The 15,630-nt window shown below is 43.8% G+C and overlaps 1 protein-coding gene across 5 annotated transcripts in view; it reads left to right on the top strand.

Annotated features, from left to right (window-relative positions):
- The first annotated feature begins 1,585 nt into the window (after positions 1-1,585).
- Positions 1,586-15,630, top strand: part of GLCCI1 (glucocorticoid induced 1) — a 103,036-nt gene continuing 88,991 nt past the window's right edge. For 2 of the 5 annotated variants that reach the window (XM_073333856.2, XM_073333859.2), the window contains exon 1: positions 1,588-2,414. In XM_073333856.2, the coding sequence (XP_073189957.1) occupies positions 1,964-2,414 (451 nt within the window). In that variant the 5' untranslated portion in view covers positions 1,588-1,963. Of the gene's footprint in view, positions 2,415-15,630 lie in introns of all 5 variants that reach the window. The other 3 variants (XM_073333857.2, XM_073333855.2, XM_073333858.2) reach the window with 3 other exon arrangements.

Genomic DNA, 15,630 nt, shown 5'->3' with positions numbered 1-15,630 from the left:
TGGACTATCCACACCCAAGTGATGCACTATTACCAACCTAACCCCTGGTGTAAACAGTGCTATGTTGAGAAGCATTCCTGTTGACATAGCTATCTCCCCTTGGGAACCTACACCAATAGAAGCATCTTCACTAATGCTACAGTGATGCAGCTGAATTGGTGCAGCTGTGCTGTTGAAGCACTGTATGTACAGATAAGCACTAAGCCTATGTCTACCCTACAAGCGAAGGTTGTGATTCCCCTGCTCATGTACACATACTCCTGCTAGCTCTCATCTAGCCAGTGCGAGTATACACAGCGGTGTAGCTGTGTAGCACTGATAGCAACAGTAGAGGCACAGCTGAGCTGGGCTGAGGATAAGCTACCTCAAACTGGTGCTACTGCAGCTATGGATACTTCTGCTGGATGGATGAGAGCAAGCGTGACTAACTGTATAGGAGCAGGGCAGCTACACCCCTAGATTACAGTGGAGGCACTCTATGACCACTACTTGGCTAAGTCTAATGTGACTCAGTAGCATCCCTTTTAGGTAGCTAAGGAGTGGTATGGACACACTTTAGGATCATAGATTCCTATATTATAAAGCCAGAAGGGAGCACAGCTCTGGCCTCTTGCAAAATACAGGCCAGAGAACTTCCCTGAATTAATTCCTGTTTTCACTGCAGCATACGTTTTAGTAAAACATCCAGTCTGCATTTAAAAATTGCCAGTGCTGGAGAATCCACCACAGCCTCTCAATGGAGTTCTGTGCCAGAGGGTGGCTGTAACACAGGGCTGTAGTTGGGGGGGAGGGGGATGTAAACTAGGATAAAGGGGGAGTCAGAAGTAGCCCCAGGCAAAAAGAGGAGAAAAAAAATCCAGACTGGCCTTTCAAATAAGTTTCTGTTCAAGTGCAAATGTAAAAGGAGAAAACGGGGGGCAGCTAGTTTAGAGGCCTGAGCGGGTACAAAAAAGGAGGGCCTATAAAACCAATCTTAGTGGAAAGGAAGGAGCCACACATTTCTCACTAGAGTGGAGCATAAAGGCTTCACGTGTACTGCTGAGGGGAGCCCGCTCATTTGACAAAATACTACGCCATGTACATCGAGTACTATACAGCACCACAGGCGGCCCCGGCTACTCTCCCTGAGTAGCGGCGGCCCCGGCCCCCACGCAGCCCTGCGCTCGCGCGTGCCCCTTCCGCGCCCTCGCCAGCTCTCCCTGCGCGCTGGGGCCGCAGCGGTAACAAAGACACCGAGCCATCGGACGGGCCTGCCCGGAGGCGCGATGGGGGGTGGCCTAGTCACACAGAACGGGTAACAGCCAACCCCCAGCTCTGCACGCGCCCCGGGCCTGAGGCAGCCGGCTCCCCTCGTAACACGGCCGCCACCTCCCACTTCCTCGCTCGCCCACGCCGCCACCGGGCAACTTAAGCCGCCCGGACCACGGCTGCCACCTCCCCACAGCGCAGAGCGGCTCTCCCTACCCCCACCATAAAAAGCAGACCGCTGATTGGCGGACAGTGCTGCCCTTCATGTGCCGTAGCCAATCAGCCAGGGCTAACGGAGGCAGAGTACCCAATGGGGGCGCTGCTTGCCGCCCCTTGCCCGTCGCTGCCGGGCGGCTGAGGCTACGAGTTGCCATTCGGGGGCAGGCAGGGCGGCGAACAGAGCGGGTGGCGGTTGTTGCGGCTCGCGCGGGCAGGCGCACGGGGCTTGCGGCGGACCCCTCCCCCCCCCATCGCCGCGAGGGGCAGCGCTATACGATGTGAACGGCTGCGGGACTCCGCAGCGCGCCCGACGGGCGGCGATGGCCAGAGCCTGGCGCGGGAGCAGCCGCCGTCGCCGATAGGAAGCGCTGGGGTAGCCGGGCGGCGCGGAGAGTCGGTCGGGCCGTGAAGCGCTTGTCCCGTCCTGCCTGTGAGGAGCCAGCCGGGGCCAGCGCACGGAGCCTCTGCCGGGACTTGCGACCCCCGCCTGCCCGCCATGTCCTCCTCGTCCAGCTCCTCTCAGACTCCGCCCGGGCACCACCCGCCGCAGAGGATGAGGCGCGGCGCCGCTGGGTCACCCACCGCGGCGAGCGGCGCCGCCGGCAACGGTGCGGCGGGAGGTGCCGCCAGCAGCGCAGGGACCAGCCGGCTGCTCCAGCCCATCCGAGCGACTGTGCCCTACCAGCTCCTGCGCGGCAGCCAGCACAGCCCGACCCGCTCCCCTTCCGCCTCGGTGGGGAGCAACACCGGGCCGGCGGGCGGCGGAGGGGGCCGCGGCAGCAGCCCGCCCAGCACGACGCCGCCGCTGGCAGCGGCTCCCCCCCCGGGAGGCGGCGTGGCGGACCCAGGGAGGGTGAAGGGCAGGCAGCGGCGCTCGCCAGAGAGCGGTGGCAGCAGGAGGAGCAGCTCACCTGAGAGACGGAGCCCCAGTTCCCCGGTGTACAGAGGTAAAGCGCCCGGGGCGGAGAGAGACCGGGGGGCCGAGGCCGAAACACCACCACCTCCTGCGCCTTCCCCTCCAAAGGGGGGCGTTTGAGACCCGAAATACTCCCCGCCCGAGAGAGGGACAGGGTGGGTGAATCTGATGCACCGCAAAGAGACGAGCCATGAAATAACGCCCAGGAAACTCGTCTCGAACCTGAAAATACCCCCTTGATGAGTTTCCCATGGAGATGGGGAGTGAGCCCCGAAATACCCCTTCTCCCCACTTCCTAAAGAAAGAGAGGGTCTGAGATCTGACCTCAAAAGAAATTCTATTTTGTCTCCCTTAAAAGGGAGTGATTGGTGGGGGATCAGCGCTGAATGTCATCTCCCTTTCAAGGGAGAGTGAGAAACCAAGCCTTAAAGTATTCTTTGCAGAGAGAGATTGGGGTTTAGGGCTGAAATACCACCCTGTGTTCCCAAATAGAGTGTTGAGGACAGGCCTATAAGATACACCCGCATACATGCGTACAAAAGGAGGTGCAAACAAGGCCTGAAAGGATCACTCTCACATACAAGAGGAGGTACAAATGCAACACCTAAAGTATGACCCCCTGCGCTGCCCTCCATGCAAAGAGATTTGAGCACAAGCTTTGATAACGCAAACTTGATGAGATACAGGTAGGTGCTCTAAAATATCCTATCTCAGTGCACATGGGTATAAAACACACCCTATAAATGCATCTCGCCAAATATGCCTGGAGATAAAGAAAAGCCCTAGAATACCCCACTACTACCTCTGTATATGTACGCCCACGTGAATTGAGATGGCACAGATGTAAGCTCTAAAGTAACCCCTTCCATCTCCCTGGTATTTAAAACAAACCCAACCCCTTAAACCCTTCTTTCCCCCAAATACATTTTTAACTTTAAGGTTAAAATATGAATTTTAAAATACTCCCATACACATCAAAACAAAACACAAAATTCTGATTATATAGTCTCAATAAATGCTAAAAACAAACGGCCAGACCTAAAAGATCATAAAATGCCTCAAAGAAAGAAATTAGAAAATGATAGAAACCTTAAAAATTGCAATCTAAAATACAGCCTAAAAAGCTTTAAAATAAGTACAGACTCATTATCAACAGCTCTGACATAACCTGCTTCATGTTGTCTGTTGAATTATTAAAGGTGTTAAAGTGACTGTGGCCATCTTAGTCTGTCCCTCCGTCCTTCCCTCCCCCCCCCCCCCCCACACATCACTTCAGCAGTTGAATGAATCAGACTGAATGCACTTTGTATGTTACCCTGCTGCAGTTATCAGGTATCACATGTCATCTCTTCATGGGAACATTTTATGTGGCTCAACACCCCCTGCACCTCTCCCTAAGTCTCTCAATGTTTATAATTTGCCACAGAAATGAAAATAAATGTGTTTTGGTTGTCAACATGTTTTGCAGCAGTGGAATCAGTTCCCTTATTATTTTTTTTCCCCCACATATCTTTATTGGGTATGTGGTAAATTCTTGAAGTCTATTGTAGTGTTTGTGACTTGAGCCGATCTGGCTATTCAAATAGTCCTAGAATAAAGGCAACTCACTATGTAAGTATATAAACATATGACTCATAGTATTAATGTATGGAGTTGGTATACAGTATTTACCGTGAAAGCGAATACTAAATGCTTTCCATCACATCTTAGTATTTATGCCAACATTATGCAATAGATCTATGATCCTTATTTGGAAAGAGATTTGTAGGGTTACAGGGTTTTGCATGCTTTAAAATGGAAACAGTTCTTAGCAATTTTGCTTTAGTCAGGTTGTGTTTAAAAGACTGAGGTTCATTTGTTCCATTAACTCTAGGAATTTGTATATTTTTTTTTCTTGAGCTTCCTTTTTTTCCCCTTTAGAGACATACAAGTGTACAGTGTTACTCTGAATTCTGGGAAATCAAATGGGAGGTCAGCCAAAACAAAACACACTTAATTATATGCATCAAGTCTGAACATTAAAGCTGATGACAAATATTATTATAAATCAGTTCCCAGGTCTAACTTCATGATAAACATTGTAATGTTGCAGTGCATGAGGGTCTGCACTTCAAATGGAGAGTGGGATGTGGGTAATTACCTGTAGTTGGAGAGAAATACTGCAGAGCTGTTAAGTATTTCATTAGTGTATTCATGTGGGATTTTTAATAAATTTTTGGTTGAGTAAAATTTTAATTTTACAAAGTGACGTGTTTGGAACTGTAAATTGTTGTCTTTGTCTTAATAGTTCAGACCTATAAATTAGTACTGAATGACTTCTCCATCATTAAACTTGCTTGAGCCTGCCTTATGGTAAACCGTTAGCAGCAGATAAAATTTGATACTGTTTTGTGTGTGTGTACTATATAAAATTATAAGTGGTCCATCAATATATCTGTCCATAATCTGTATGCACCCCAAGGAATTTGTCCCCCCTCCTCCAGGTTGAGCCAGCTGCTGCTGCAGAAACTGACATCCTACAGCAAATCCTGAATGAATGAATGAAAACAACGTGATCGCCCTAATAATGACCACTATTGCACACATCAACAGCTTTATTTTACAGAAATACAGGCACTATTTTCTAGAAGACTAGGGTGATAAGACTGTTTTTATAGTTTTGTGAATTAAAAGGTAAAAACAAAACAAAAAAACATTTTTACAAAATCTGGAGTGTGGCTGAGGTACCACACGGCATGAGTTTGCCTCCTCATTTCTTCAGTGGACTCTGTTATGGATCTTTAGTACATAATGTACATGAAGTAAAACTCAGTTGTAGCTTGTGTGGTGGTATCTCTACAGAGACTATAGAATGGTGTTGGAATACTACTGCAGTCATAGCAGAGGGCTTGAAACACTTCTTGCCATCAAACATGGACCATCTTACTACAGATGGTTGCACAGTTTACTCCTTTGGCTATTGTTAGCCTCTTAATCATGCCTGAGTATGACATAAGTCTTAATGAAACTATTACATTTTGTGTCATACTCTTAAAGCATTTCCCCTTTTGATGTAAACTGAAAAGTTCCCACTCTCGATGTAATCCTATTTTTTGCAGTGCAGAGATCATTTTGATTTTGGCTGTGCAGACTGACTTGCATTGTTTCAGGAGCGTGCTGGTGTGGGAGACTGGCTATGCTTTTGACAGAAAAGATGGTTTTTCTCTACCTCAAACACCTGGTGTTTTTCTCAGTTTCTTTCAGTATAGATGCTTTGAATTTGATCCCCCTCTAAACGATCTTGTGTGAAATACTCCACTATTATGAGTGGGTTTCTTGAGATTTACTTCTTTTTTTAAACCATATTCTGTAAAATTGCTTTGGGTTTGAGCCTTTTAGGGGTCAAGGCAACTGCTGCTGCTGCAGGCACTGACATCACTACTGCATGAATGAAAATGGCATGCTCCATTTCTTCCTCCCATCATCCTCTTCTCCACGCACCCTCCTTTCTAGGATGTTCACAATGCTATTTATATTTCTAAAACAAGATAGCTTTTTTATGTTTAGATTTAAGATTTAACATGCCATAAAAACAACTTTATTAGGAAAACTGTGTTTTTAAAAAATGCTACCAGCATTTCTACATGATTAGTATTGAAATTGCATGGCTGAGAACTTTTGAGTTTTGTATATCTCCGTCAGATTAGCGCCCTGCCCAACCCTCCCCCCAAAAGTCCCTAATAAATGTACTTTTTTTTAATGGTACACTAGAATAATCTTGGAAATGTGCTAGTTAAACTTAAGATGAGAAAAGGAAAATACTATGTCATTAAGATGTATGTTTTTTATAACTCAAACCAGTGTTTTAGAAAATAGGTATAAAGCCCTATGGCTTGTTGAATGTAAGAATAACCCAGTTTTGTGAGGTGAGGAATGCATGCCTCAGCCTATTTAATGCAGAAATTGATATATAAGGCAACATGACTAACAACAAAAGACAGTTCAGTAGAAATTATGGCTTGAATACTATTGCGGTAAGATGTCAGTTGAGCGAACAAAATAAATGTTGCATTCTGTGTGTTCTGGAGGGTGCGTGTGTGCTTGGGGGATGGGGGGAAGCTACCAGAATTCCCCCTGGTTGGATAAGATTAGATCCTTTTTGTAGGGAAGCAAAGACCATAGCTTCTTTAAATAGTTTTTTTTCATATGGCGTAAAATAGATAGATTCTATAAATTCAGTAAGTTTTTACATTTAATATGAACTGACTTCCCCTGAGGTCATAATGTTATAGCTGCAGTTCAGATATAAACTAGTTTTGTAGAATTTTTGTCTGTTTGCATATTGAACATTTTGCATTCAGAAGAAATGCCCTGATTTGAGTTATGTTAATTATAGCGGTACCTTCTAGTGTTATAATTATCAGAAACAGAAATACCTTTCACTTATGTGGTTTGTAATGTAAATCTGGTTGGGTTTTTTGGTTTGTTTTTGTGTTTTGTTTGGTTAGGTTTTTGTTTTGTTTTTCCCCCTGAAATTTCCAAAGTCAGCGTTAGCTGTAGGGACAACTTTCAAAAAATATTTTAATTGATTTAGCTGTTTAGGGAATTAAGCACTTCAAATATTTTTATAAACAACTCCTGGAGGTTTGCCAACTCTAATAAGAGAAAGTAATAGCCAGGTGCTCCAGAGGAATAAATGTGTTTATCAGTTACTATACCAGAAGAGTACTGTTCATCTCTATGCACATATGAAGCTTCGGTATTTAAAAAAAAAAAAACCTTCAAAAGATTAAACTATTTGTATATCTCCTTGATTAAAGGCATCCAACAGTTTGACACAATGGAAGTTTATACCAAGGGTCCTGTTGTACCAAAAATCAAGACCTCTCCTTTATCTCTAACAAATTTAATATAGGGAAATATTTTTGTAATGAAACTTCCTACTCTGTGTTGCCCAATGTGCATGAACAATTGCAGCTTTCTCTATTATCTGTGGCCTTCTCTTTTACCCTATGCTTGCCCCTAAAAATTGCTTTTGTTGGAGTATAATCCATAACATGGGTAACTAAGTCACTTTGGACTAAATTTGAAACCAATCCCATGAGGTGACAGGCTGTTTAGGCAGATCAAGGATCTGGTAATAGTCTCCTTTGATAAGGATGTTTATTAGGTGTACTGTGTTAATCAGCTTGTTTGTGCTATTATAAATGTTCCTAAAAGGCTTTCTTCAGATACTACATCATAGAAAAATTGAAAGATTTAGGTTTTTCTTCTATCTGAAGTTGCAGGGTATTGCAGCAGGTCACATAGATGTAAAGGAAATAGTATTTTTGTTCAGTGAGGATACCTCTATCAAAGAACACCACTTTGATAGTACTTACACAGTGATTTATATTTTCAAGTCACTATATTAACTTTAATCTTCACCCCCATGAAGTAACCAAGTAGTATTATACATGTGGGGAAACTGAAATATAAGTTGACTTGTCAACATCCACAGAGCAAGTCAGTAGCAAAACTGGAATTAGGATTCTGAAGTTTCTGGTTTCCATTCTTGCCCTTTGCTGTATTCTACACAGACACATTAAACTACAAAAGAAAAGATGGAAAGAATGTATAAAGTAGAATTATATGAAGAAGTCAACATGTTCAAAATGTGGGTTGGTACATTAACAGTATAGCAAAGTTTAGTGGGTTACTGAACTTAGTAATGCAGTAGGAATCTAGGAAATAAAAATTATACTGCCTTCTGCTACTGAAGTTTGATAGGGGTTGTTGCCATCAGTAGTTGATGGCTATCAGTTTTCTAAGCAACAGTTTCATTTTACTCAGAGTTGGAAAAGCTGACCTTAACTGCATCTGTCATGTTGCAAAGTATATGCATTTTAATGTTTGCTTAATGTCTCAAATATTAAAGTGCAAGCAAACAGTCAAGGGTATACCTCAGATTGGATTGTATTTTTTTTTCTAAAATATGTGCTGTAGGAATTATTTTTGGGAAATTCTATAACCTGTGTTATACTGGAGGTCAGATTAAGATGATCACAATGGTTCCTTCTGGCCTTAGAATCTCCGAATATGTCAGACCTATTTCATTATTACCCGCAGCTCAGTACTTGTAGTCTCTTCATAGTGGAGGTTGCACTTAAGCTTCAGTGTGAAGTGATTGGTCATGTCTATAGTCAGAAAAAGGTATGTTAGCTCGGACTTTCTGTTTCTGCCCCCTTCCCCCCAAGTGTTTATCTTGACCACCTAACACATGGTAAAACAGCAACTAGCCTTGACTATACTATGATTTTTAACATAGTAGCTAATGTCTTTAAAATACATCTTCCTACTGAATACAAGGTCATTATGGTAAAGGCATACTAGCTAGATGTTTCTGCTAAAATAATGATTGATTTAAATTAAAATGTTGACATTTAAATAGCTATTAGGTTTTAGTGTTAGCACATTATTGAAATGAATTGGGGTAGTTCTCATTTCTCAGAGTTACTGTACTGTTTTATGTACTCCCTCCCACCTATCCCCCAAACCAATTATTGAGTAGAGTCAATGAGAATGAAGAATAAGGGAGGGTTATCACTACATCCTTAGATCTCTGCCAGAAATTCTCCTAGTTCTACTGCTGATAGTGTTGTCCTTCCCTATCCCTCTTCCAGGGTTGGCAGTTTCCCAGGAAAAACTAGTTTAGAACAGGGTGCTGGTAAATACCGGTTTAAACTGGGAAACATAATTGCATCAGTGTCCAGCAAGTTCAGCAAGCATAGAACAAAGCTTTTCAAACTTTGGATACATCTGTTCAAAACTGAGAAATATATTTGGTCTAGCCACTACATCACAGTTAGTCTTCTGTTACAGAATGCTGCATGGCCAAATGGGTCTGGACTGGTAGTCTGCATGCTTCTGATTGCTTAATGCTTCAAGTCTAAAATTCTGTATTATTGTTTTCATATAACTGAATGTTTTTGACTTTTGTTCTTCCAGTATTGAAAACTGGAATATGACATGACGTATATTTTCCTTGAGAAAATACCAAACCGAAATGTATACAGACATTCTGATCTTCAGGATTTCAATTACATACGTTAATATTACACCCACTGCAGGTTTGCTTTTTATTTGTATGTCCCTAAATTAATCTACGAATGTACTGCCTTATGTAACCACAATTTGAATATTTAACAAAAACAAAGTGTGTAATTTGGAGTGCATTAACTAAACAATTTTAAAAATAGAAAAGCCTTGAACAGGGACTAACTAGTCTTTTGCGGCAAGGTAGAAACTGATTTAGCATGGTAAATACCATGCTATCCCCTGCCCTCTTTCCCGCACTTGCCTTTCTCTGGCTGTCAGTCTTTTGCCTCTCCTGTTACCTTGCCTCCATGTACCTTTCTCATTCCCCTGTATATACACTTTTTCCTCTGCCCTTTCCCCATGTTCCTCTGCTTCTCACAGTTCCACTCTCCGTATAGCTTATGGGGTCACCATCTTCCCAAGGACAGTGTGATTTCTCTCCTATTGGAACAATGGGAGGTGCTGGCGAGCATTGTTAAGGACAAACTAAACTTCCTTCTGAAATAATGGCCATCTTCACCAAGTGGCCTCAGTCTCATTGAGAACATCAGGAGATGGTGGCCATTTTGAAAGAGGTAATTTCTTCATGCATTTCTCTGAAGATTATTCTCAGGTCTGACAGATAAACTTTCTGCAATGAAGAATAACAAAAATTGACTAATAATTGCTTTTTAAAAACTGTCCATTCTAAGTTACTCAAGATTCAACACTTAGGTAATTTTAAAATTTAAATTAAATATTTTTAAATTTTGCCCTTTGAATTTTATATGTTAAATGCCACACTGAAAAGCCTCCTCCATGTAGAGAAAAACAGGGATTTATGCCCCATTTTAAGATTTATTTTTTCAGTGCATCTTAAACTAGAGTCATGACCAGCTGTTCCATAATAAATATTGATGTTTGGGAGAGCACATACTTCAAGTATCCATGTATGCTCTTCCTAAAATATAGTGTTTGGCTATCTAAGCCATAAAGTCATATGAAGTTTAAAAAAAAAAACCTTGAAAATCACAAATTACATGAGAACATAATTTTAAAGCTTTCAGTAATATTGGATCTATACATTACATTAGCCATACTAAATGATATGCTAAATATTCTAATACCTTATTTGTTTCCAAGTGAATTGTTGCATGTGACCATATGATGAACTGTAACATGGTTACTGCTTAGAGGGAATGGAATTTTCTCCAAATATTACAGTTTTGGTCATAGGTTAAGACCCACTTTCAGTTAGAGTAATTATACTTTTTTGGTTTGTTACATTCTCCATTTGATGCTAGTCTTTGCAATGCAGTCACTGTAGTCTTATCCATACTACTCAAGTGACAATATAGCCAGTGAGAAGATGAACATTGTATTGTGTTGGTATTAATATGAATGTTAAATGACCAAGTGAACTGCGTGGTGTCAGTTCCACCATGGGGTTCTAATATCATGAAATGATAAAAACCTTGGCTAATGTAGAGTGAAAGAGGCCCAGTGATAGCATGTGTCCTGCTAGAACATTGAGTTCTGCAAAACTCAAACTTCTGGAAACCAGGAAATACAAATTTAAGGTAAACACCCACTCACCCTTAATTCTGGTCCCCACCTAAAGCTGGTAGTAGCCACTGGCAGTTATCTCAGTTCACTACAGCTGCATTCACTGTATTAGGTGTAGCTGAATTTAATGGAAGAATAAGGTGCAACAGGTGAGAAGAGCTGTGACTATGATATGAGGTGATCTGAGTCTGTCTTCCCATGTGTGCTGTCAAAGGAAAGAGGTACATGATATAGTGCACCTTGACATTCCAGTCTGGATCATTTCAATACAGAATTGTGTAGATTCTGTTAGTAGCAGGGCATTGGGGTTGTCTTGCCAAAGGTATTGTCAGTAGCGAGGTGGGATATGAGAGCAGTATGAGGATTTAATGATGGGTAAGAGGAAGTATAGTTTTGGATGGTATTCTTTGAATCCGTATGAAGGGGTTGTAAAAGGAATGAGGTGGTGGTTAAATTTTACAAGTACAGTATTCTGTCGGCAAGTAGGCTCAGTGTTTGAGGATAGGCCAAGTGCAGGTAGTACCTGTCCATTACAATGAAAAGGCAGAGTGGGAATGTGTGTGTTATGGGAATATTGGGGCATCATTCAAAGAGAGCAGAGTTAGGTTTCATGGGTGTTCCCCTTAAATATGTATTTCCTGCTTTTCAGAAGTTTGAGTTTTGCTGTACTCAGCATTCTAAAAGGGCATGAGCTATCACTGAGCAACCTTAACACTGCATTAATGAATTTTTTTGCCATTTAATTTCCTAGGCTTTTGTAAACAGAAAGCTATGTTTGCTGATAGGCATTAATGTTCATTTAGACAGCTGCAGACCTCACCTTGGTTTGCAGTTGATATGCTATCATGGCTAGGTAATAAACAAAAGACCTAGCTTTTGTATAGTGCTTTTCATCTGTAGATCTCAAAGAATTTTGCATTGTTATCCCCATTTTACAGATAGGAAACTGAGGTATAGAGGCAATATGGCTTGTCCAAGGTCACCCAGCAGGCCAGTGGCAGAGCTACAAATAGTCTGAGTCTAGTGGTTTTTCTATTTGGCCACACAGTTGTTATGTGATGTCTCAGTGCTTCTCCCCCCTTCCTGTACATTTTATTATAGTAGAATTGGGGTAATAGTCATACTTTGAAATGTTTTCAGTGTGTAGTTGCTAACAGACCTCAGATGAGATTTCTCTATCTGGCCCTGTGTCCCAAAAATTTGACTGTTTTGTTAGATAGATGTTACAGTAACTTCAAGAATGTGAGAAAAGACTGGTGTGTGCTTCTCTTTTTCTCCATAGTCTGCACCACCATTCCTTGCAATATGTAGTGGGCATGGCCTTCCCCTGTTTGGAGCTCCCCCTCCCCTTCCCATCCCATTAAGCCATTAGTTAGCACTATAGGAACCGTTAACATGTGATAAGTTGTCCCTTCCTGTCTCCTGGCCTATGTTGCTGCTTATGCCTATCACAGGAAGTAGCTTACTAGAAGGCCATATGCTACCTTGATTATGTAGCTAGAGCTGCAACTGAGCTGGACCTCTCACTACCTACTACCCATCTCAAGTTGGAATGCCTGTGTTTGAGACTTCCCCAGCCATATCCTAGGTCCACCCAGTCTGCCCTCCCTCCACTGCCCCAGAGTGGTTTGTATCTTAACTATCCATTTTCTGGGTTTCTGATGTTTAAACTAGTGTTGCCGTGATTCTCCTCAACCAGATACCAGCTAATATGGAGGGGCAGGGAGACTCTCATACACCCAAGGAGAGCAGGATACCCCTGATGCCAGAGCAGGCAGGGAAGGAGGCGGCTCAGACCAGTGCTGAGGATAGGCCTTCCTGAGATCCCAGCACACACAGTGAAAGGGGAAACTCAGGGCTGATTAGGAGTGGAGGGGGCAATATCTTCTGCTACCCCTCACATCCTCCAAACCCTCCTACTCCCCCAATCTCTCATCTGTCCCCTACCTCTTATTCCAATTTACCTCCCTCCCCTTAACACCCTTATGCCTAGTGAAAGATCCCAGATGCTCTCCTCTGTTCCTACCTACTCTTGCACTCCAGACACCTCTCCCAATTAGCATTCACATTTATACCTTTTCTTTTCACAAATAGTGTTTCTGCTATGCTCAGATTACCTTTCTCCAAAATAAATAGAAACCCAGCACCTTGACAAAAGCAGATTTTTTTTCCCAAATGTTAACAGTTCATTCTCAGATTTCTGCCCATGCTGGGTTTCAGACTTCGAAGTTGCAGGCTCAGGAAGTTGTTAAATGATCCATTTGTTTCATAAGAACAAGATATGATCATATGAATGATCATATGGAGTGAGACCAGTGGTCCATCTAGTCCAGTATCCTGTCTTCCAACAGCATCCAGTGCCAGGTACTTTAGAGGGAATGAACAGAACAGGGCAAATATTGAGTGATCCATCCCGTTCCAGCATCTGGCAGTCAGAGGCTTAGGGACACCCAGAGCATGGGGTTGTGTCCGTGACCGTCTTGGCTAATAGCCATTGATAGACCTTTTCTCCATGGACTTACATAATTCTTTTTTGAACCCAGTTATGCTTTTGGCCTTCACAACATCCCTGGCAACAAGTTCTACAGGTTGACAGTGCATTGTGTGAAGAAGTACTTCCTTATGTTTGGTTTAAACCTCCTGCCTATTCATTTCAGCAGGTGACCCTTGGCTTTTGTGTTATGTGAAAGGATAAATAACATTTCCATATTCACTTTCTCCACATCATTCATGATTTTATAGATGTCTATCATATCCCCCTTAGTTGTCTCTCTTCCAAGATGAACAGTACCAGTCTTTAATCTCTCCTCATGTGGAAGCTGTTCCATACCCCTAATAATTTTTGTTGCCCTTCTTCTGTACCTTTTCCAGTTCTAATATATTTTTGAGATGGGTGACCAGAGCTGTACACAGTATTCAAGGTATGAGTGTACAATGGATATATATAGTGGCATTATGATATTTGCTGTCTTATTATCTATCCCTTTCATAATGGTTCCTAACATTTTGTTAGCTTTTGTGATTGCCACTGTACTTTGAGCAGTTGTTTTCAGGGAACTATCCACCATGACCCCAGGATCTTTCTTGAGTGGTAACAACTAATTTAGAGCCAGTCATTTTGTATGTACAGTTGGGATTGTTTTCCAACATCCAGTTCAATTCATAGATTGTATTTACGTTGATCAGGTAATCTCTTTGAAAGATCATTCTGAAACAATAGTGGTGAACTGCACCATTCATGTCAGTTGCTGTTTCCTTCCTCTCCCCCCTCCCAAATTCTGGAGTGTTTGAGGGTATGGGTTGCTATACACTAGAACGGGGTGGGGAACCTAGGACCTGTAGGCTGGATCCAGCCCGCTGCTTCATTTCATCTGGCCCGTGGCAAGTCTCCGCACTGCAGGCTGGAAGCCCCAAGCCTCAGCGCCCCCCCATGGGGCTGGAGCCGCCAGCGCTGGGTCACCCTGCTGAGAGGAGAAGCTGGGGTTGCCAGGCCGTTAAAAGTCCTGTTGAGTCCGTGCTGCTCTTGTAAGTGACCAGCATGACCAAGTCACTGCCCCTGCCCCCAGCACTGGCTCTGGAGCTCCCATTGGCCAGGAACTGCGGCCAGTGGGAGCTGCAGATGGCACACACAGCGCAGAGCCCCCTGGTCCCTCTGCCTAGGGACCAGACGTGTTGGCCGCTTCTGGAAGCAGCACAGAGCCAGGTCGGGCAGGGAGCCTGCCTTAGTCCCACTGCGCCACCGACTGGGAGCCACCTGAGGTAAGCACCGCCTGGCCAGAGCCCACACTGCGAACCCCCGCCCCAGGTCGGAACTCCCTCCCGGACCCTGCACCCCAAGCCCCTCATCCCCAGCCCCACCCCAGAGCCCACACCCTTAGCTGGAGCCCTCATCCCATCCTGCACCCTGAACTCCTCATTTTTGGAGCCGCAAGTACTGGCTTGCCCTGCTACGGGGGAAGCCCCAAGCCTCTTTCTTTCTCCCCCCCCCCCCCCCCCCCCGGTGCTGTGTGTGGTCTGTGACTGTGTATGTATGTCTGTCTGTTTTGTTTTTTGAGAGTCAGTGGCCCCTGATAGAAAAAAGTTTCCCCACCCTTGTACTAGAAAATTAGATCAACCCAGCTACATCACTCAGGAGTGAAAAAGCCACACGCACTGAGTGCCATAGGTAAGACGACCTAAATCCCTGTGTAGACAGCGCTAGGTCAACAGAAAAATTCTTTCCTGTACCTAGCTCCCACCTCTCAAGGAGGTAGATTAACTGCAGTAATGGGAGAACCTACCTCTGCTAATGGGAGAAAGTCTCCCGTTACTGTAGTTAATCCAGCTCCCCGAGAACTAGGCAGAGGAAAGAATTCTTTTGTCGACCTAGTGCTGTCTACTCAGGGACTTAGGTCGGCTTAACTATGGCGCTCGGTGCCTGTGGCTGTTTCACCCTCCTGAGTAATGTAGCTGCGTCAGCCTAACTCTTCACTGTGGACCTCACATCTGTCTAAACTCATGCGTAGGCCAGGAAGGCAGAAGGCCTGTAGGACACTAGGAAAGACGACTACTTTGGAGGAATATCCTATGTTGTCCAGTTCATGTAAGATGGTTTGACATGCAAGAGCAGGTCCTGTGGCAGGAGATCCTGAGAATTGTCCCCAGAG

The sequence above is a fragment of the Lepidochelys kempii genome, chromosome 2, assembly GCF_965140285.1.
Source record: "Lepidochelys kempii isolate rLepKem1 chromosome 2, rLepKem1.hap1, whole genome shotgun sequence".
Taxonomy (NCBI): Eukaryota; Metazoa; Chordata; order Testudines; family Cheloniidae; genus Lepidochelys; species Lepidochelys kempii.
Note: the sequence above shows the minus strand (reverse complement) of the source record. Positions and strands in the feature narration are given on the sequence as shown.